This window comes from Triticum urartu, chromosome 4, assembly GCF_003073215.2.
Source record: "Triticum urartu cultivar G1812 chromosome 4, Tu2.1, whole genome shotgun sequence".
Classification (NCBI taxonomy): Eukaryota; Viridiplantae; Streptophyta; class Magnoliopsida; order Poales; family Poaceae; genus Triticum; species Triticum urartu.
Window position 1 is genome coordinate 281,870,129 of NC_053025.1, and position 21,099 is coordinate 281,891,227.

Here is a 21,099-nt window from a genome sequence, read left to right on the forward strand (position 1 = left end):
GATCCTATTGGTCGTCGGATGCGTATCTCTCGAGATGTGACTTTTGAAGAGTCTCGTCCCTTCTACCCACGCCCATCTTCCTCGACTTTCTCAGTGCAGGATATCTCTTTCCTCACTTTTCCTGACTCACCTCTCACCCCCGCCGAGACTGTACCTCTCCGTTCCACTTTCTCTCCTTCTCCACATCTAGTTGATTTGCAGCCACCATCCTCCCCGGTCTCCTCGCCTAGCATGTCACCGGGTTCTCCACCTTCATCTCCAGTGACTTCCTCCCCGGTCTCCTCTCCCAGCCTGTCACCGGATTCTACACCTTCATCTCCGGTGACTTTTTCGTCGCCACCCCTGATTCTACCTTGCCGATTCCTCCTTCTATTATTCCATCTTTTCCTCAGCATTACACTCGTCGTCCACGACCAGTCGATGCCTCTGTAGATGGGTCGTCATCTTCCTCTCAGCCTACTTATGGCTTGCGTTCTCGTCCTCGTCCGCCTGTTGATCGCTTTGGATTTCCCACCGCTGGTGCTGCTGTTCTTGAGCCGACTTCTTACCGTCAGGCTGTTGTTCATCCTGAATGGCAGTTTGCGATGGCAGAGGAGATTGCTGCTCTTGAACGCACTGGTACCTGGGATCTTGTTTCTCTTCCTCCCGGAGTCCGTCCGATCACTTGTAAGTGGGTCTACAAGGTTAAGACTCGCTCCGATGGTTCTCTTGAGCGTCACAAAGCTCGTCTTGTGGCTCGTGGTTTTCAGCAGGAGCATGGTCGTGATTATGACGAGACTTTTTCTCCTGTGGCTCATATGACCACTGTTCGTACACTTCTTGCCGTTGCCTCTGCACGCCACTGGTCTATATCTCAGCTTGATGTTAAGAATGCCTTTCTTAATGGTGAGCTACGTGAGGAGGTGTACATGCAGCCACCACCTGGGTATTCTGTTCCTGATGGCATGGTATGTCGTCTTCGTCGCTCTCTCTATGGCCTTAAGCAAGCCCCCCGCGCCTGGTTTGAGCGCTTTGCCTCTGTGATCACTGCTGCTGGTTTTTTAGCTAGTGCTCATGATCCAGCATTGTTTATTCACCTTTCTCCTCGTGGTCGGACTCTTCTTCTTCTTTATGTTGATGACATGATCATCACGGGGGATGACCCCGAGTATATTGCCTTTGTAAAGGCCCGTCTTAGTGAGCAGTTTCTTATGTCTGATCTTGGACCTCTTCGCTACTTTCTTGGGATTGAAGTCTCTTCTACCTCTGATGGCTTTTTTATATCCCAGGAAAAGTATATCCAGGATCTTCTTGCTCGTGCTGCTCTTACTGACGAGCGCATTGTTGAGACTCCTATGGAGCTCAATGTTCACCTTCGTGCTACTGATGGTGATCCTCTCCCTGACCCGACGCGTTATCGTCATCTTGTTGGCAGTCTTGTCTATCTTGCTGTCACTCGTCCGGACATCTCTTATCTGGTTCATATTCTGAGTCAGTTTGTCTCTGTCCCCACCTCGGTTCACTATAGTCATCTCCTTCGTGTTCTTCGATATCTTCGAGGCACGATCTCTCACCGTCTCTTCTTTCCTCGCTCCAGTTCTTTACAGCTCCAGGCCTATTCGGATGCTACGTGGGCTAGTGATCCTTCCGATCGCCGTTCACTTTCTGCTTACTGTGTTTTTCTTGGTGGTTCTCTCATTGCCTGGAAGACGAAGAAACAGCTTGCAGTTTCCCGTTCGAGTGCCGAGGCTGAGTTGCGAGCAATGGCTCTTTTGACGGCAGAGGTGACTTGGTTACGGTGGTTACTTCAGGATTTTGGTGTTTCTGTCACTACACCGACTCTGCTTTTATCTGACAGTACAGGTGCTATCAGCATTGCACGCGATCCTGTGAAGCATGAGCTCACCAAGCATATTGGTGTTGATGCTTTCTATGTGCGCGCTGGTGTGCAGGATCAGGTTATTGCTCTTCAGTATGTGCCTTCCGAGTTACAGTTGGCGGATTTCCTGACGAAGGCTCAGACTAGAGCACAACATGGCTTTTATCTCTCCAAACTCAGTGTTGTTCATCCACCATGAGTTTGAGGGGGGGTGTTAGAGTTATAATATAAGTCATGTACCCCTTTGTATTTATCCCGTTGTATAAGGGGTTTCCTGCATATGTTCCACACCTGTACATGTATATATATCGGCCTATGGCCTCATGGGAATACAAGTTGCATATTCCTAACAAGGGTTACATAATGGGCCTATTGGGCCAGCTCTCTAGCACGAAACAGAGGAGCAAGACGCGTGCTCCCATTCCACATCAGAATCGCCGCCTCCATTGCTCCTACGAGCTGCTGCTGCCTTCTCCAAGCTGAATTATACTCCAAGCAGCTGCCTTCCCCCTCCTCCGCCTGCAACAACACCTCTTCCCCCCTCCTCCTCCTCTTCCCCCCTCCTCCTCCTCCTCTTAACACCTGGGGCGACTTGGGGCGATTAATCACGACGAGTCGCAGACTAATCGCAGCGAGCCACTAGTCGGAGGCATGGCGACTCGACTTGGCTAGGCGACTCAGAAACCTTGCTGCCTAGGCCAACGTTCCTCGCACCCATGTGCCTAGAGTTGGCGGGTGAAAGGCAGTGCCCGAAAGGGACTGGTGTAGCATTCGTTGGGGGAGTGCTGACAGTAGCATACGTTGCGACCTGCTCCCTTTGTAGCAGTCTACGCCAGAGCGATGCATCATCAGCCACCATGTGACGTCCCAAGACCGACGCTCCAGATGCCTTCCTTTATTTTAGTTGTTGTTGTGTGTTTATTTTGTTTGTTGCATTATCATAATTATTTTGCATATTTTATTCCTCTATGTTGATACCATGATCATGTTGAGTGCTTTGTCATATCTTTGCTTCTTGCACCATGCTTATCTCATTTGGTTATATTGCGTTGCCATGCCATGTTAAAATGTTTTATTTCATAACTAAATAATCGTAGCTCCAAAACTTAATAATCTTTATATGTAAATGGGGTAGAAAAATGTCTAGTTTAACATGGTGCACTCTTCTTGCATGTTTAACAACTCTAAAATTGTGTATAGGGCAGAACAGTACCAACCTTAAAATATGCATATGGGGATTCTCCGGACTTGTTGTTTGTTGTTCCGGCCTCATTTAAACTTACCTAGATAGGTAGTTTTCATATGCTTCACCTCTTGTCATGTTTAATAACATTTAATATTGTTGGGTACATAAACGAGAGTGAACTAAATGATTGAATGTGGTGTTTCGTCAATATGCAACTCGTTGCATATTGAGCTCCACTTAATTTGTAGTATTGTTTGTGCACTTTGCCATGCCTTGCATTTTAAACCGGACATGCATCATACTTGGTTGTGCATCATGCCATGTTTATGTGTTGGTTGTTTACTATGTTGCTTGCTTCTTTCCGGGTTGCTTCTCTTGTTAGTTTCGGTTTCGTTCCGGAGTTTCTTGGACTCGTTCTTCTTTCTTGCGGGATCTCAGGCAAGATGACCATACCCTCGATATCTGTAACATCCCGATTCTTGAAATGTTTAAGAAAAAGTTTTCCAAAAATCAGGGCGAGAAAATTTTCGTTTGGTATCGAAGCTTAAATTGGACTTTTATAATTTGGAGGATTTAATTTGAACTAATACCAACTTAAATTAAATTTGAGTTTTGTTGTTTCTTTTAGTTGGGTTTTATTTTGGTCTTAAGCATATTTAAATATGCAAGTCTGTGTTTTCTTTGATTTCTAAGTTCGTGATATTTTGTTTGAGCTTCTTTTTCATTACTAGATTTTCCTCTTAGGAAAATCAATTTGTTTCCCTCTCTCAAACTTTATACCAAATTCCTGTGGACAGTATGTCTTTCCTCTCTCTTCCCTGTGTCAAGCCCACCTATATTTTTCTCACACCTGAATGGGCCAACGGCCAACTTTTCCTTTCTTCTTTCTCTCCCACTTGGACCAAAGCCAAACTGAGCCAATACCCAGCCAAGCGAGCGCCTCCTCTTCTCTCCCTCTGTACGTTTCAATCTACAGAAGAGCAATAGTGAAGCTGAAACGTACATGCACTAGCACTCCTGATTCTCAAGCGTTCTTAAATCCGTGAGTATATATATGTGTGCCCCTTGCTCCTCTTGCTGACCCATATCAACTCCTCCCTTCTCCCTTCCTCAATCTCTCCAAAACTCTCTCCGAACTGCTGCTGCTCCATGGATGCCGGCGCTCGTTCCCGGTGGCGTAGACCATCTCCATCAGCACCCTTGCGCCCCAAGGTTCCTCTCCACACCACGAATCCATTCAGAGAAGAAAGAACGCGTTCCGTCGACCAGACGCGAACAATTTTGCATGTCCACCAACACTGTTCGTCGAGTTCTTCGCGTCGTTCTGTCAAACTCGGTGAGCAACTATCCAATTCCTTTTGTGCGACTTCAAAACATCATTCAATTTATCTCCTAGACATCATAGTTCCTCCTATTTTTATCGTTGGGTGCGTTGATGCTATCTGTCGCATAAACCGTAGGTCATGGTCACATTTTCATCGTTTTTGTTCATCGTTTGATCTCCCCAGTAGAAGAAACGTTTTATATGGCTGTAGCAATCCCGTAGTGGAGTTAGGTTACTTTGGTTAATCAAGTTTTATTATGGATTTTGGTTGTTTATCGGACTATTTATTAATATATTGTTTTCTTGTGTTCTTGATACGTGTAGGAGTGTGTGTGCTAGCTATCTCATAATTTGTGTGTCTCGTATATATATGATTGCTTGATTTATTTATTTTACCGATTATAGTTATGTGATATTTCTTTCGTGGGGTATGTAGTCGTATGATATTACTATGTACAAGTTTCGGCAAATTATTATTATGTGTGGTAGTTGATCAGTGAACTTTTGTGTTGGTTTGATATTTTTTTATATGTTCATGACATGCCTAGGAGTCGCTCATAATTATTTCATAATTTTAGATGTTAGATGTGACTGACTAGATTTATTGTAAGGATCTCTTTTACTTGTTATATATTTCTAAATTGTCTCATGTGATATTGTTGCATAGCATGTAGCGCTATCTTATGCATGTGTACAATTTTTGTTGAATGTTCGCCATGCTTAAATTCTATAGGATTATTCTAGGCTTTGCTTTGTTCATTGAATCATTAATTACTTCATGTCTTGATTAATTTTAATTGTTGCTTAGCATTGATATATCTTAGATATGGTTCACATGTTCATTTCTATTCATGTCACACGTTGTTTTATTGGTTTGAAATCATGACATGCCTATGATAGTTGTTTAGGTATTTGTCATGTGTGTTCTTGCATAGTTTTCTTTATGCTAGGTTATAGATGTTAAATAAAGTGCTATGTTACTTTAGAACAATTCCATTATAGTTTTCTGTGGCATAACACATTTTGTGTAGTTGTTCCTCTATTTTCGTACATGTCGCCATCCTAGATTACATGGTTGGTTCCTTTATGTCATGATTTAGGTCTTAGTGCTACATAGCATTTGTGCTCGTGGCATAGAACTTAGTTTGTTACTTCTTAGTAATTATCCATGTACTTAACTAGGCAGTAGTTATGCATGATGAATTGCTTGACATATTTTTTAGCACTTTCTCAAGGTCGTGTGTGTTCCATTGGATGCTTTACATGTGTTATATGAGTGTTAGTTTGTACTTTATGATCACACATATGGTTAGCCTTTGCCTGTTAGAGATACATGTTTCCAGTGTATGATCTCATATGACTTAAGTTTGATGCTTCATCAATACCCCGCATGATGATGTGACTGCATAACTAGATTGTATAGCATGTATGTAGCAGTTCATGTATTAGATCATGCCTAGTGGAGTATCTATGTCTTTACAACTATAGATTGTAATAAATAGAAGTGCATGTCATTTTCACTCATTCTAGTATAGTACATTGCTTGATGTCATGATCTGGTTGTCTAACTTGCCTAAATGCTTAGTATGACATGTCCATGTGCTTATAGGACATAACTATGTCCATGTGCTTATATGAGATAACTAGTATGTAAGGTTGTGTGCTCTTGCCATTCTTGATGTTCATGTTAGTTGATATCAACTAAGTTATCTCATTGTTGCGAGTTGTATTATATTAGTATCATAATTTGGCATCTTGTGTGATGATCATTCTTACATAGCGTTATACATTTGTACCTAGTTATAACATTGTTGTATATCTAGATGTCGTTTATGCAAGTGATCTTTCATGTCTTATGGTGTTCCATGTGTTATCATTGTACTTGTGTTGCTCTTATATGATTGACTTGTCTCACGTTACTATTATGAGTTTTGTATATGTCTTGCAATAGTCCATCACATGCTTAGACTAGTTTACCTTTCATGTTAGTTGAGTTGTGTTGTGGTGATATTATTACCGTTAGTGGTTATTGGTATTAGTCGTTCTTTAGTAATAAGACCATGTCCTACTTTAGTATCTTATCATGATCACTCGTTTGTTGATGCATGTGTTATTCGTTGAGACCTCTAGTGATTCTATACTCACATGCCTTGTGTGAAGATGTGTCTTGATTTAGTTGTTTATTTAGTTTTGACCATAGTATTGGATTGGCTCTTGTTATAGCAATGCTCACTATAGTAATTGCGTTTGATGTTTATACTTTGGTTGTTGTTAACCATTATGAATATTTGTATTCATCCTAGTATTTATTTGTGGTTGATAATTACTCTTAACCATATCATGTCTAAGATAGTTGTTCATCCATTTGTTCAATGTGTTGTGTAGTTGTTGTTAATTGTTTGACAAATGAATTAGTTTGATATAATGCAGTTGATTCTATTTCCTTTTAATAATATTTTAGGACTAGACTAAGATCATTTCATTTCATATTGTTGTATGATGTTTCGTTGCTTGACTAGAATGGTTTGTAATGTTGGTTTAGTTGTCTTATAGAATACTTGCTTTTGTTTGATTATATAGTTGTTGTATATGTTTGGTGATGTCGACCTAGTCGCGTGGCCTTAGTTAGAAATGGAAAGCCTTAGAAATTATTTTCTTAAGAAAATTATATTTCAGAAGGAATATTCTCGTACTCTTCTTCTTCACTATTGCTCTTTTTGCCTTGTTACATTCAAATAAAGTTTAAAGTCTATTTCTATCTTTGCTTGCTAGTTGTTCGCTCTACCGCTATGTCGTGCTACCTATCACTTGTTTTTCCAGCCTCTCAAATTGCATGATAGCCTCTAACCTTTTTCAACCATTCTAGCAAACCGTTGTTTGGCTATGTTACCGCTTTTGCTTGGCCCCTCTTATAGCGTTGCTAGTTGCAGGTAAAGTTGAAGTTTGTTTCATGTTGGAACATGGATATGTTGGGATATCACAATATCTCTTATTTTAATTAATGCATCTATATACTTGGTAAAGGGTGGAAGGCTTGGCCTTATGCCTGGTGTTTTGTTCCACTTTTGCCGCTCTAGTTTCCGTCATACCGGTGTTATGTTCCTTAATTTTGCGTTCCTTGCGCGCTTGGGTGTTATGGGAACCCTTGACAGTTTGCTTTGAATAAAACTCCTCCAGCAAGGCCCAACCTTGGTTTTACATTTGCCTAACAACCTAAGCCTTTTTCCCTTGGGTTTCCGGAGCCCGAGGGTCATTTTTATTTTAACCCCCCGGGCCAGTGCTTCTCTAAGTGTTGGTCCGAACTGGGCAACCTGCGAGGCCATCTCGGGGCAACTTGAGGGCTGGTTTTACTCGTAGCTTGACCTATCCGGTGTGCTCTGAGAACGAGATATGTGCAGCTCCTATCGGGATTTGTCGGCACATCGGGCGGCTTTGCTGGTCTTGTTTTATCATTGTTGAAAAGTCTTGTAACCGGGATTCCGAGCCTGATCGGGTCTTCCCGGGAGAAGGAATATCCTTCGTTGACCGGAAGAGCTTGTGATGAGCTAAGTTGGGACACCCCTGCAGGGTTTAAACTTTCAAAAGCCGTGCTTGCGGTTATGTGACAGATGAGAATTTGTTAATGTTCAGTTGTAGAGAACTTGACACTTAACTTAATTAAAATGCATCAATTGTGTGTGTAACCGTGATGGTCTCTTTTTGATGAAGTCCGGGAAGTGAACACGGTTCTTGTGTTTTGGTTGTGCGTAAGTAGTTTCAGGATCACTTCTTGATCACTTTTAGCTTCACGACCGTTGCGTTGCTTCTCTTCTCGCTCTTATTTGCGTATGTTAGCCACCATATTTGCTTAGTGCTTGCTGCAGCTCCACCTCATTACCTTATGCTACCCATAAGCTTAAATAGTCTTGATCTCGCGGGTGTGAGATTGCTGAGTCCTCGTGACTCACGGATACTTCCAAACAGTTGCAGGTGCCGATGATACCAGTGCAGGTGACACCACCGAGCTCAGGTGGGAGCTCGATGAAGATCTTGTTTATTGTTTTGTGTCTTTTCCGGTTGATCAGTAGTGGAGCCCAGTTGGGACGATCGGGGATCTAGCATTTGGGGTTGTCTTTTTTTATTTTGGTTTCGTAGTCGGACCTTGATTGTATTCTGGATGATGTATGTTTAACTTGTTATTTGTGTCAAGTGGCGATTGTAAGCCAACTCTTTATCCCTTTCTTATTCAGCACATGGGATTGTGTGAAGATTACCCAACTTGCGACTAAACCATCATACAGTTATGCCTCTAAGTCGTGTCTCGACACGTGGGAGATATAGCCGCATTGTGGGTGTTACACACCATCTGCCGCATCAAGTACTCCACCTGCAGCCAAAGTAGAGCCTTCAAGAGGGGAACGACGTTGAGACGCTGGTATTTCTTCCGGTGCTCAAGGAGGTCCGGTTAGGATCATGCCAACGCCTCAAAGGAGGTGATGGCACCCTCGGTCGTCGCCGCCACGCGGGGATTTCGCCTTGACTCGTGAGCAAAGACCTCAGATGCAGTGGCAGACCGGACATGGGGAAGAGCATTGGAAAAGACTGACACACATGTAGGGGGGAAGCCTAGGAATGTTGATGTCGCAGGAGTGGGCACCTGCCAGCGTAGCGCCAGCAGGCCGGCCACCGCCGGGAGTGCGTCTAGCTGGCGACAATAGTAACCTGCAACGCGCTGCCGCCGCGCTCGGCCCGCAGCCTTTGTCGCCAGGATCTGTCAGGGCACAACATAGCAGCAACCGTCAGGGTTGCTGCGCGCGCGCTCACCAGCTCAGCGACATCCATCGACGGCGGGTGGGAGGAGGGAGAAGGGTGGGTGGGGGCAGAGTCGTTGTCACGGACCAGGGCGATCCCGCGGCCACAACTCTGCCGCTCATTGCAGTCACCAGCCGCTGCCATAGCAGCGCCCCCGTCCATGCGTTCCACGCCATCTCGACCTCCCCTGCGTGCAGACAGCCGCCACCGCGCGCTCCCGCCGCTCCAGCGCGCAAGCACACCGGCATCCTCCGGCGGTGGCGAGGGGAGGGAGGGGAAGGAAGGGGGCTTGCTGGTGGCTAGGGTTTCGCCATTGGGAGCGACACGGGGGCTCCAAGGGTGTAATAGTCTCTTTCTACGCAACTACCAACATGTTCAGTTGAAATTGTCATATGGAGTTCTACAACCAATAATACATTGGTGTACAAGCCAAGGGAATAACCCGCTCCTTGACCTTTAGGAGTAGAATAATTCCTTAATTGTCCCTTTCTTAAAATGTGCTCTCCCTGTTTGGCCTAAATTTTTTATTTCTTCCCTATTTTATACAAAATGTAACTTCTGTTCATTATGGACGCTTCTGTCCATTTTTGCCTCTAACGGTGTTAAGTGCAATGTGAAAAGACTATTTTACCCCTGGTGTAGCACACCATTTTAAAAAAACAAATCCATCTCGATCGCGTCCTACTGTTCGCCCACTCCTACCGCTGCCACAAGGCCGAGTGGGTTGCCGCTGTGTTCTGCCCAACGAGTTCGGCGTGTCCTATGCCAACTGCTTCTGGGAGATGGGGCAGCCCTGCTGTCTCCCTGTCTACCGCAGCTGCCCTGAGGCCGCGGCTGTTCCCACTCCTCATGGAGCTCTCTTCCAAGCCCACCGTCCCTGCCAGCCTTCTCCCTCCTGACATCAACGATGACGACGCAAACAACGAAACCGCAGACCGATCCTTCGTGCTGGACACTCGGTGGTTGGATGTGCAACCGTAAAAGTTGGTGATCTAGATGGTACTCACGAGCGAGGCACCGATGAAGGAGGATGCGGAGCGGCGAGGTGGCCCTGGCGTCGGTATCAGCGGCACCTCCGAAGCCGGACACAAGAGGATGCAGGCAGCAGTTCCAGGGCGGTGACTGCTACTTGCTTTCAGAAGGCAGCAGTTCCAGGGCCCATTTGGCAATTCGTCCGGCCGCATCCTTGATATTACTGATGATTTTGGACATGGGTACTTGGCTTACCATCGTAATGGGGCAAGTCTGAAAATAATGCTGCAGTTTCCGGGATGCCATGAACACGGCGAAAGTAATCTTCTGATAATGTGGGTATCGGATTTTGCATGGAGAAAGCACCTTGGAAACGTAGTAAACTGGCCGCTGGACTTTATAAGCATGACCATCCTCCTTGCATTCAACCACCATGAATGCACTTACTGCAATCACCACCTGGTTGGTGGCTTATATGTACAACAACATCTGCTCACCGTCCCGGGGTGCTGCGAGGGTTGGGTTGGTCACTGGCAATTGCTTGATCTCTTCCAGGGGCTGCTTTTGCCTCATCGGTCTAGACGAACACCTTTGTTTTCTTCAGGAGCCGGTACAGAGGGAGCGCCTTCTCTCTGATCCGGAATATAAATCGGCTCAGAGAGGCGACACAGCCGGCCAGCTTTTGAACGTCCTTAGCTCGGTCGGCGTGCTCAACTTGGAGAGCGCCGTGATCTTCTCTGACAGAATGGAGTCTGACATGTGTTGGTTTGTCACATGTGGGAGTAGAGGGCCCAATTGCACATAATAGATTTCTTTGAAGTTAATTTCAATCTCTCAGTATTTTGAAACAAACGAGTTGTGCGTAACATATGACTTCTAAATGTGATGATAGATGTTGTGTACCAGTAACTACAAAATAGGTGCCATATTAGAATATGCACAGTCAAAACTTTGAACATATCGTTTAGACGCTAATATGTAATACTTAGACTGACGCATAGAAATAATATTACAGATTTGTCATCAAAAGTAACAATATTACATCAAAAAATTAAAACAAAATATCTAGTGCAAAGGATGTTGATAGAATATTACTATAATAAAATAGTGATAAACATAGAGCAAGGTTTAGATAATACCTTTATACCGAAGGCACCTTTTGTGTGTTGGAATATACTCTTGGTAAGTGTCACTAGATGAAGTGAGATGCGAAGCAGGTAGCTTTCATACAATTAACCCAGTATGCTGGAGAACTAGTGGTTGGGGCGCACCATTGCGCTCCTCCTGAGATGAAGCTGTGCGCTCGTTTCCGCTCCCCACGTGGGTCTTCACCTCCATCTAACAAAAAGCGCTCATGTCCATAAAAAAAAACCTTCCCTCACCTCCATCTAAAAAAATCATTATAAAAAAAACCCTCTTCTCCATCCTAATTTTTTTCCTCACCTCAGCCAACCAGCGAGTGCCACATGGCATAACCCACTGCCTGCCCAGTTTTTCCCCCTTAATGGGTTTAATTGCAGCATAATTACAAAAATGGGAAATGCAGTACTGAAGGCAGCTTCAGTAACATACCAAGTCTTTTACTTAAAGCTTACTATATAGGACAATACTGTTTGTCACATGTAACAGTTATGAGGGGGTCCTTTTGCATTGAGTTTTGACCCAGCAGGGCAAGGTGTGCAGAGAACATGTGTTAGGGAACTGAATTACCATAACTAAGACATGACACCTGTTTTCTCTTTTCATGTCTGACCGCTCGTTCTTTCTACTGTAGTGCTTTCTGCAACTATGCAGAACTGGAGGCGTTCACTGAGGAGAAAAGGAGGTCTTTACTTGCTAAGCGACATGGCAAAGGGGCTGATTTTGTAAGAGCAGTTGGTGAGATAATTGATGTTTACGATTCTTTGAAGAAAGATAATAACAAGCTTGATCTTACTGCCGATGAAGTGAAACCAGGTGAAGAAAATCTTGGTGATAGTAATAGCAGATTGGATACGAAAGATCTAGCTAAGAGCTCTAACATGTGTAGTGATAAAAAATTAGAAGACCATTCAGTCACTGCAAGAGATCGCGGCTTGGTCACTGCTGATGCGCCTTCTGTCACTTTAGTCGGGAGTGAGCGATGCGTTGTAAATTCTGCTCCTGACGGGCCCACAGAAAACATATCCATGCTTGACGAGATGAGGAATATCCCTTTGTCTGCTAGTTCATTTTCGAAAAAAAAGCTAAGGGATGCATACTCTCAGAACTGCTACACACGGAGTAGGGCTCTAGCTTTGCGGATGTCGAGAAGTTCATCGAGTGTTGTAAACAGAAAAGTTCAGGGTTCTTGTAAGCTTTTGGGTGAAACCAGTTTGGCTTCTGTTGATTTGGTTTCTGATGACAATAAGGAAGATTTGACTGTTCTTAAATACCCAGAGCATGACAAAGCGAACTCAGGCACCCTTTCTATGCTGGATGAGGTTTGTGTGCATTCAAGTGTAGGCACCTTCAATCAACCTGGAACTCCTGGGGCTAGTGACTGCAATAAAAATTTGTCTTCTACTGCTAAGGTAGATAATACCTGTGACAGTGAAGCATCTCAAAATGGAGCTTCAGCGATAGAATTAAAATCAAATGGTGCGTCAAGTTTTCCCATGAAGTCAACAGTAATTTTCAAGAGAAAAAGGAAGCCAAATAGAAACTGGGTTCCTCATGCTACAGATTGTATGACAACCAATAAGGACGAGGAATTCGAGGTTGAGTTGAGTGGAAGACTCACAGATTCTCCAAATTCAAAGAATGAATTTAATAAGTCAGACGGAGATGAACACTTGCCGTTGGTCAAAAGAGCAAGGGTTCGAATGGGAAGGCCTCAGTCAGTGGCTTCACCAAAGACAGTTGGCCAGATTGATGTCCCTAATAATAGATCAGGGCTTGCTGCACCTGCTGACCACTCTGTTATGCATATTAGCAATGCTTCTTCAGCTGACCAGTCATCCATATTAAACATACCTGTCCTGCTAGGGGATGGTCACTCTGTCTGGAAGAATAAAGAATACCAACCAAGGGGTTTAACATTGGATGTGGAAGCTGCTTTGCCACCATCAAAACGCCTCCATCGTGCTTTAGAAGCTATGTCTGCTAATGTTGCGGAAACTATTAGTAGTCTTCCTGAAGAGAGAGGATCAAAGCAGTTGATTCTAAATGGTTGTGTGTCTGCAGAAAACAGCCATTCTAGTAAATCGGCAGACACAGTAGTCACAAGCCCTAGCAGATCTGGAATAATTGAAAGCCTTGGATCATCAGGCATGCAATTAATGCATAGCTCAACAGGCCAAACACACACCTCAGGATCAATTTTACAGAATAAAAATGTAGTTGTTTCCATGAAACTGAATGAGCCTGCCCTTGATGTGACACAGACCATAGCTGTACATGATCGGTTATCATCTTCTCGGAAACCTAGCTATAATGATGTCTCCAAGCTAATCAGCTACAGTAGTGATACAAAACCAATCGGCTGCCCTGCTTTTGATGTTAACAGGAGTGATGACAGATGCGGTGAGCCAGTTGACGGGCCAAAGTTTCTTCTCTCTGATAATAATGTGAACAGTGATTCAGTATCACGTGGTGATACTGTTTTAGCATCAGCAATCAATATTTGTGATACCACAAGCTCCTCTTCATTGGCTACCAAGTCTTCTAGTATACAGTCTGATGCAGATACCCGAACATCTGAAGTGTAAGCTCTATCTTTCATGTCAAAGTAAATCTTTGCTTTTGTATGCACAATTATTTGTGTACACTGATATGTTCCATATCTTCATGACTTCATGTCGGCCATCTTTCTCCAACAATTTTACAGCACCTGCAATTTCTTTTATGGTCATGTTTTGGTGGATTTTGTGTTACAATTGTTTTTTACTTGTGTAGAATGATGTTACCATGTAATGCATAGTTGTTTCATCTGAAATATACTATTGAAGCTGTATGTTTGGATAGACATTGATTACATGACCTATTTAAAAGAAGGGTGGTATGGCTTGAAATATGCAATTCATCCATATTAGGCATATCTATAATAATACACAATCTGTTGGCGTCAAGGATAATATGTGCTATCCCTGGTGGGCTATCTTCATCCACCATCTGTTCAATCCTGAGATTCGGGTATGTGCTATGAGGGCAATCTCTGGTGGTTTTACAGGAAGGAATGGCAAACTACACCCTCGTGTAGTTATTGCTAACTAACTAAAGCCGTGATAGCTGACATGGTACACGGTGCATTAATTGTACAACAGACATGCTAGACATTTTTCTCATGCAATGATGGCACGGCTTCAGTTGTGGCTTTTATATATTGCTAGTACAACAGGAGTTTATGCTGGCATAATCTGAGATCTTGCCCTGCTTGAAACTTAGAAAAATTGGTGGAGATGAGCGTTAATTCTCACTTAATGTTGCCTTCCGTATTATATTCCAAATTAAATTTTCTTCCAAATTTCATTAATCCACAGTGTAATATGTTTCCATCCATGTAGATGCTCTGCCTCTGGATACTAAATTGCTTGGGTAAGTGATATGACTAGCATTTTGGTTGCACTTACCGACGATATACTTATTACTTCTGTATTTCTTATTTATATTTTTGAGCTGGATGCTCCAAATTTTCTATGCAAATTTGATGCTTTATGAGTTGGATATTCGGAATTATCTAATTATAGTTTATTTGGTCATATATGATAAATTCGTCCATGTTGCATATATGTGGATGGCTGGATGCTCTGTTGACTTTTTGAGGGATATTTCATTTATCCTGCACAATCCTTTCTTAATAATGAGAATTGTGGTACTCCCTCTGATTCAGAAATATGAGGCGTATTTTGACTGTCCAAGCTCAATATTTTGCTGTAAGTTGCCTGCATAATATTTTATGAGCAGTTGTAAAATTAGCAAACATAAGGTGCTTTTGAATATGAATCCAATGGCAACAATTGTGTGTCACATAACCCTGGTATTTTTGGCTTAATTATTGGTCAATGCTTGGAACTTGGCAGTGGGAATGCGACCTATACATCTGAATTCGAAGGTGTACTGTCTATCTAGCCCCATATGCCCCTAATGATGAATTTGTGCCCCTTCTATTCATCTACACGCCGCTCTTTGGAATAGTGAATTTTGTGTGTGTTATATTCTGCTTTCCTGATCCCCACTGAAAACTCAGTTGTCTCCTGGTGATTAGCCACTTGAATAGTGATTGAACTCTTTCACTTCAACCAAACCATGCCTCATAATCAGTATAACACTTTGTACATTCTGAGTGCAGCATCCAGTTTACCGAGTTGAATATATGTTGGATATGTCTCCCAACTTCACAGTTGCCTTTGCCCTGTCTGATATCTTTTTTATCTTACCTTCCAGTTGGTTCTTATATTAATAATGCAGCCTTATAAAGCATAATGATACTTTATCTTTAGGCACACCTTCTCAGCTTTGGCATTGAAAGAACTGAACCACAGAAACCTGAAGGATAGGTGCACGTCTCCAGATGCAATGCCTATGAAAGAACTCATTGCTGTTGCCCAAGCTAGAAGGTTCTCTCGGTCAACTTCCTTTTCAGATTACTTCTTGAACGGCAAGTATATTTCTAAACCTTTGGTCAGCACACCTCTTAAGGAAGGACAGGGACAGCTTTCACCTTCGAATCAGATAGACAGGTCCACCTCTACAAATGACAGTGTTCATTCTAGGAGTCGTTCTGATAACCCACAAGAGAATGATGTGAAAAAAGTAGCAAGGAGCAACGAGGCTAATGCAGCACGGAAGGCTTTTGGAGCTTTTCTTGGTATGCTGACAAGAACAAAAGAAAACATAGCATGTGCAACACGTCTTGCTATTGATTGCGCTAAACATGGCATTGCTTGGGAGGTTAGACCATGCATATCTGTACTTTGTTTTTACTGTTAGATCTTTGCCGTTATGCTTTTTTTAGGGTTGTCATGAGTTTCTTGTTTGTAGATTTATTCAACACGGTCAATTTTTGTACTTGTTGGTGGATTGGCAATTATTTGGGTTCTTCGTGTACTTAGCCTGGTTTGATGCCATGTTCTTCATGCCAACCACCAGTTCTTCTATATTATTTGCCGTGGGGAATCACTGGGTAGCTCAATGGTGGCATATGGTTGTGCTACCAAGGAACCCTTGTTTGATTCCACCTCCCTTTTAAGAACACGTCAGGGATGATGGTACCCCTGAGCGTCTTCGTTATATTATGTGATGTGATTGTGACCTATGCGGAACAAAATTTCGCCAGTAGAAATGGTGAAAGCGGCATATCTCTAATATATAGTTTCTTGTTTCTTTTTATGCCTTTGATATGTTATGGCAATCTATATTAGAACTTGTGGACTTGGAACTAACGAGGGATAATGCTTGCAGTCATTGCATTACTTACCACTTGCGAATTCTAAGTTAGTTGACGAAATCTTATTTTTACAGACAGCATGCTATTTTCAGCTTGCCAATACAAAGATAAACATGTCTGTCCATGCAACCAATTGCTATCAAGTTTTTCTAACACAGTTTTTCCTCCACTGTCTAGGCGATTGATATTATTGTTGAATGCATGGAAAAGGAAAATTTATATAAGAGGGTGGACCTTTTCTTTCTTATTGATTCAATAACTCAATGCTCTTGAAATCAGAAAGGTAACTTTGTCTTTGTCTTTGCCTTTGTCTTTGTCTATGCATGCGTATTAATTTTCAGCACTGTAGGAAATTCTGCAGGTGGAACTGGTGATGTTGTTGTTGTTGTGTTGTTGTTGTTGTTGTTGTTGTTGTTCGTCGTCGTTGTCGTCTTTGTCTTTGTTGTTGTCTTTGTCTTTGTCTTTGTCTATGCACGCGTATTAATTTTCAGCACTGTAGGGAATTCTGCAGGTGGAACTGGTGATGTATTCCCCTCCGTTGTTCAGGTGGTTCTGCCTCGTTTACTTTATGCCGCCGCACCTCCTGGAAATTCGGCATGGGAGAATCGAAGGCAATGTCTCAAGGCAAGTGCCTTCATAATCTGGTAGAATAGATGGCATATACAATGTTCCTTTCCCCACCCCTTACATGTTTTTATTTATTATTAGGTTCTGAAACTTTGGCTTGAGAGGAAAACACTTCCAGAATACATCATTCGTCACCATATTAGAGAACTCGAGGTTATCAATGAGGCATCTTTTGGCAGCTCTCGCCGTCCTTCAAGGACAGAGAGAGCTTTAAATGACCCATTGCGTGATAACGAAGGAATGCTTGTTGATGAGTATGGGAGGTATGCTAGCCAACTTAAACAACCGTCAATCGTGGCCCTTCTGTTCAAGCATTGAATAATGGTGTTAACTTTTAAGTGATATGTATTAGTGTGAATGCTTCTGTTTTTCTATGTGCTCACACAATTTGAGACGATGATGACTAGATGACATAGGCCATACCTAAAATTGGATCATTCTGAAAGCTCTTGGTAGGCCAGGTTAGAGTATGCTTTATGCCTATACAGCTATATCCTTATCGCCATGCATGAAGAGAGCCATTTGGTGTTTCGACACCCCATGCCTCAAACATTGGAAGCAGGCAATATTGTGGCAGGAACTCATCTGCACTTTGATGTAGAGTGGAACCCTAATCGGCCGATCTTTCACGAAAGGAGCGGATCCCGCGAAGAACACGAAGAACACGAGGGGAAACACGAGGAGAAACACGAGAGAATCACTCAAACCAACAAGAACGATCACACATGTGCTAGATCCTCGAAACACAAAGAGAGATACACGATCCAAAGTCAACAAAGGACGATACAAGAGGTAACCGGTTCTTCTCCGTGAGGAGGTCTTGAATCCACAAAGGGATCTTCCCGTGAGGGGTCTTCAATCCAAGGTGGATCTTCTCCGTAGAGGGGCCGCGGTCTCTCTCGTGGAGTAGATCCGACATGGATGAGCAATGCTCTATCTTTACATGGGGATGATCGTAGGATGCTCCGCATCACACTTCTAGAATTTTGAGTACGACTATTATGCATTGGGCCTTGGTTGATCGTTAAAGCAGCGAGCTACGATGTATTAATGACACCAGCACCCAACTGGCAAGTATTCCCTCCGTTCCAAAATAGATGACTCGACTTTGTACTAACTTTATTACAAAGTTAGTATAAAATTGGGTCATCTATTTTGAAACGGAGGGAGTATTTGATAAAACCCACCAAGATTGAAATGAACCACCTGCCCTTTTTTCTATGCTAGCACATTAGCAAGAAAATGTAAAGAATTATCACTGGATTATAGGAGAGGACTCGGTACAGTCGTTTGATACTGAACTATTTGTAACACACACTCTTTATAATATACATGAGAAAAATCTGTTGATACACAAGATGTGCCATGCACATGATTCATATGATCATGCATACTGCATGCAGTGCAGAATTGCCGCGTGGCACTGTCATCATAGTTGATTTCACGATTTGTGCCAAGAGGGCCTTTGTTTTAATCCCTCGCTACGTTAGTCTACCAAAGCACACTGACTTGTGTTGAACTATGCAGCAGCATCTTTTGTTCATGGCTCCCTCTGGTTCCCCTTGTTTACATTCTTCATTATTTTCCTCAGCAATGCTGGTTTTCACATACCAAACTTAATTTGCACGAAAGTACTTGAAGACGATGAAGGAAGCTCCTCTGAGGACATTAGTTTTGAAGCCGTCACGCCTGAACATGAGGCTCCAGGTGTTGATGAGAAGGGAGAATCTCAAATACCTGTAGAGAAGCATGGGCTCATCCTTTAAGATGTTGATGGCGAGCTTGAGATGGAGGATGTAGCTCCACCATCTGAAGCTGAAGCTAGTACCAGATCCCAACCAGAGCGAAGTGATACCTGCACACCATCTTATCACCATCCTTCAGATAACGGTCCTCCCCTCCCGAACAATTGGCCTCCATCACCCCCACCATTGCCATCATCTCCTCCACCTGTTCCCGTTGCTCAGAGAACGCAGTTGCAGGCAACTTCACAAATGGCATCTGATCCAGTTGGGCCGCATCCGGCAGTTGCTACTTATGTATGCACATTTTCTCCGCATGCAGGCATTTAGCTTTGTTGTATTGTGAAATTAATCCCTGACCCCCTTTTGCAGAATGTTCAAAGTCAGCAGCCACATTCTATCGTGGAGCACCCACACAGCATGAATCTCTCGGTAGCTCCGTTGCAGCCTCCATCATTCTGCAATTTGGGATATGGCGTGCATCGAAATCAGATTGCACCACTCAATTCAACTGGACCTCATGGCAATTTCGCTACACCACCAGCACCATACCATGGAAATAACTACCATCAACGTCCCACTGCATCAATGCCTAATGAGGGATATCATATGCAGCGACCGCCCCCTCCGCCTCCAAGTCAATTCCCTCATATGCCATCAGAACCTAATAAAAGACCACAACAATGGAGTAATAACTCCTTGTCTTATCCTGAGAGCCATCGTTATAATGGGCATGATCGATATCATCACAGACATGATAGCATGCATCACGGGAATGATAGGAGACACCACTTGAATGATATCACCATGATATCATCACATGATCGATAGCATGTATCACCATGATGAAAGAGGACATCATCACTTTGACGAGAGAGCTATTTGGGGACCGATGCTCCATGACCCTAACAGGGGAAGATTTCCTCCTTTTCCGCCAGGTACTTTTCTTATTTAGCATGGTTATATCATTTCAACATGGAGAATTCTCCTGCTGTGCAATGGTGGGGGGCGCACAAAGATGCCAACTGACCAACCCGGACTTAGTCTTCTATCTTAATTTCAGAGTGGTGGAAATGAGTCTTGAATCCCTCACTTCAATAAATAAATACGTAAACGATCAAATTGTGAGCCTTTTCTTAGTTTGCATTTTTTTAATATTTCATGCTATGCAGTTCCCTCGAGAACACTAGTTCACTGCTATTTTATCACCTAGTATAGTATCGAGCTGATTTCATCTGTTCCTGATTGTTATCCAGGACCACCTACTCCAGACCATTTTGAAGCATCTGCAGCGCCAATGCAATTTGGACGTCCATCAGATCCTCCGCCAGGTGGGTGGTCTATGGATCTTCAAGTTCCTCATGTGGCAGGAGGTATGTTACAACTCACCCTGCACTGTTCTGTTTTCTGTTGTGAGTTGCATCTATTTGCCCGATCGTCTCTACTATTACAAGTCAAGTTGTCTAGACAATCCAATTCCAGTTCCTTAGTATTCCGTGCTACTTAAAAAAAACCTACTCTGTAATTTCATAGATGGCTTTTGTGTTGTTTGAAGCTGCTATATTATTATGCTACTATAAAAGAAAAATCAATTTTTAATCTTCTAGTGAGTTATCAATAATTCCTCCTATTAATGTTTGTGTTGCACTATATAAATGATAGAGGCGAGGGTCCCGATCTTTCGATGAGATGATAGCTATCGTTTTCTGTGGGAGTCGACCTTGACGATCCGACTACGAACGTGCGAGACGTCGCGCCTTAGCAATCGCTAAACCAACTTCCGAGGGGTTATTGACCACGCCGGAGCACGATCAACCTGACCACGAGGGCCTGTTTCCTGCGAGCAAACGAAGAACAAGCAAGAAACTGAGATTGCAATCTGGATATTGCGAATATAAGATGAAAGCTTTATTGATCAAGGTGGGGTTCTGTGACGTCTTGGTCTGGTCGTTGGACACAAACGAAGTACGCGAAGTTGCAGCTATGGCGAACTTTTAATCTAAACAAAACCCAAAGTCTAAACGACGCCCTAAGGGCTGTATATATGGAGGAAGAGAGGGGAATTTCGTGTCCCTTAAGGGTGGGGTCCGAAACCAACCCTAACTCTTGTTTCCCCACACATACGGACTCTAAAAATAGCCTATACTTAAGTATTTCGAAATTACATGGGTCTGGCCCATTAATAAGGTGACG

The 21,099-nt window shown here is 43.1% G+C and overlaps 1 protein-coding gene across 1 annotated transcript in view; it reads left to right on the top strand.

The window, feature by feature from the left end:
* The window catches only part of LOC125551487 (protein HUA2-LIKE 2-like), a 38,084-nt gene that overhangs the window by 8,990 nt on the left and 7,995 nt on the right, over positions 1-21,099 (top strand). Inside the window, 8 exon segments of the mRNA XM_048714744.1 lie at positions 11,906-13,855; positions 15,591-16,041; positions 16,715-16,820; positions 17,049-17,161; positions 17,246-17,427; positions 18,756-19,203; positions 19,279-19,844; positions 20,163-20,279. Coding sequence (XP_048570701.1) covers positions 11,906-13,855; positions 15,591-16,041; positions 16,715-16,820; positions 17,049-17,161; positions 17,246-17,427; positions 18,756-19,203; positions 19,279-19,737 — 3,709 coding nt within the window. The 3' untranslated portion in view covers positions 19,738-19,844; positions 20,163-20,279.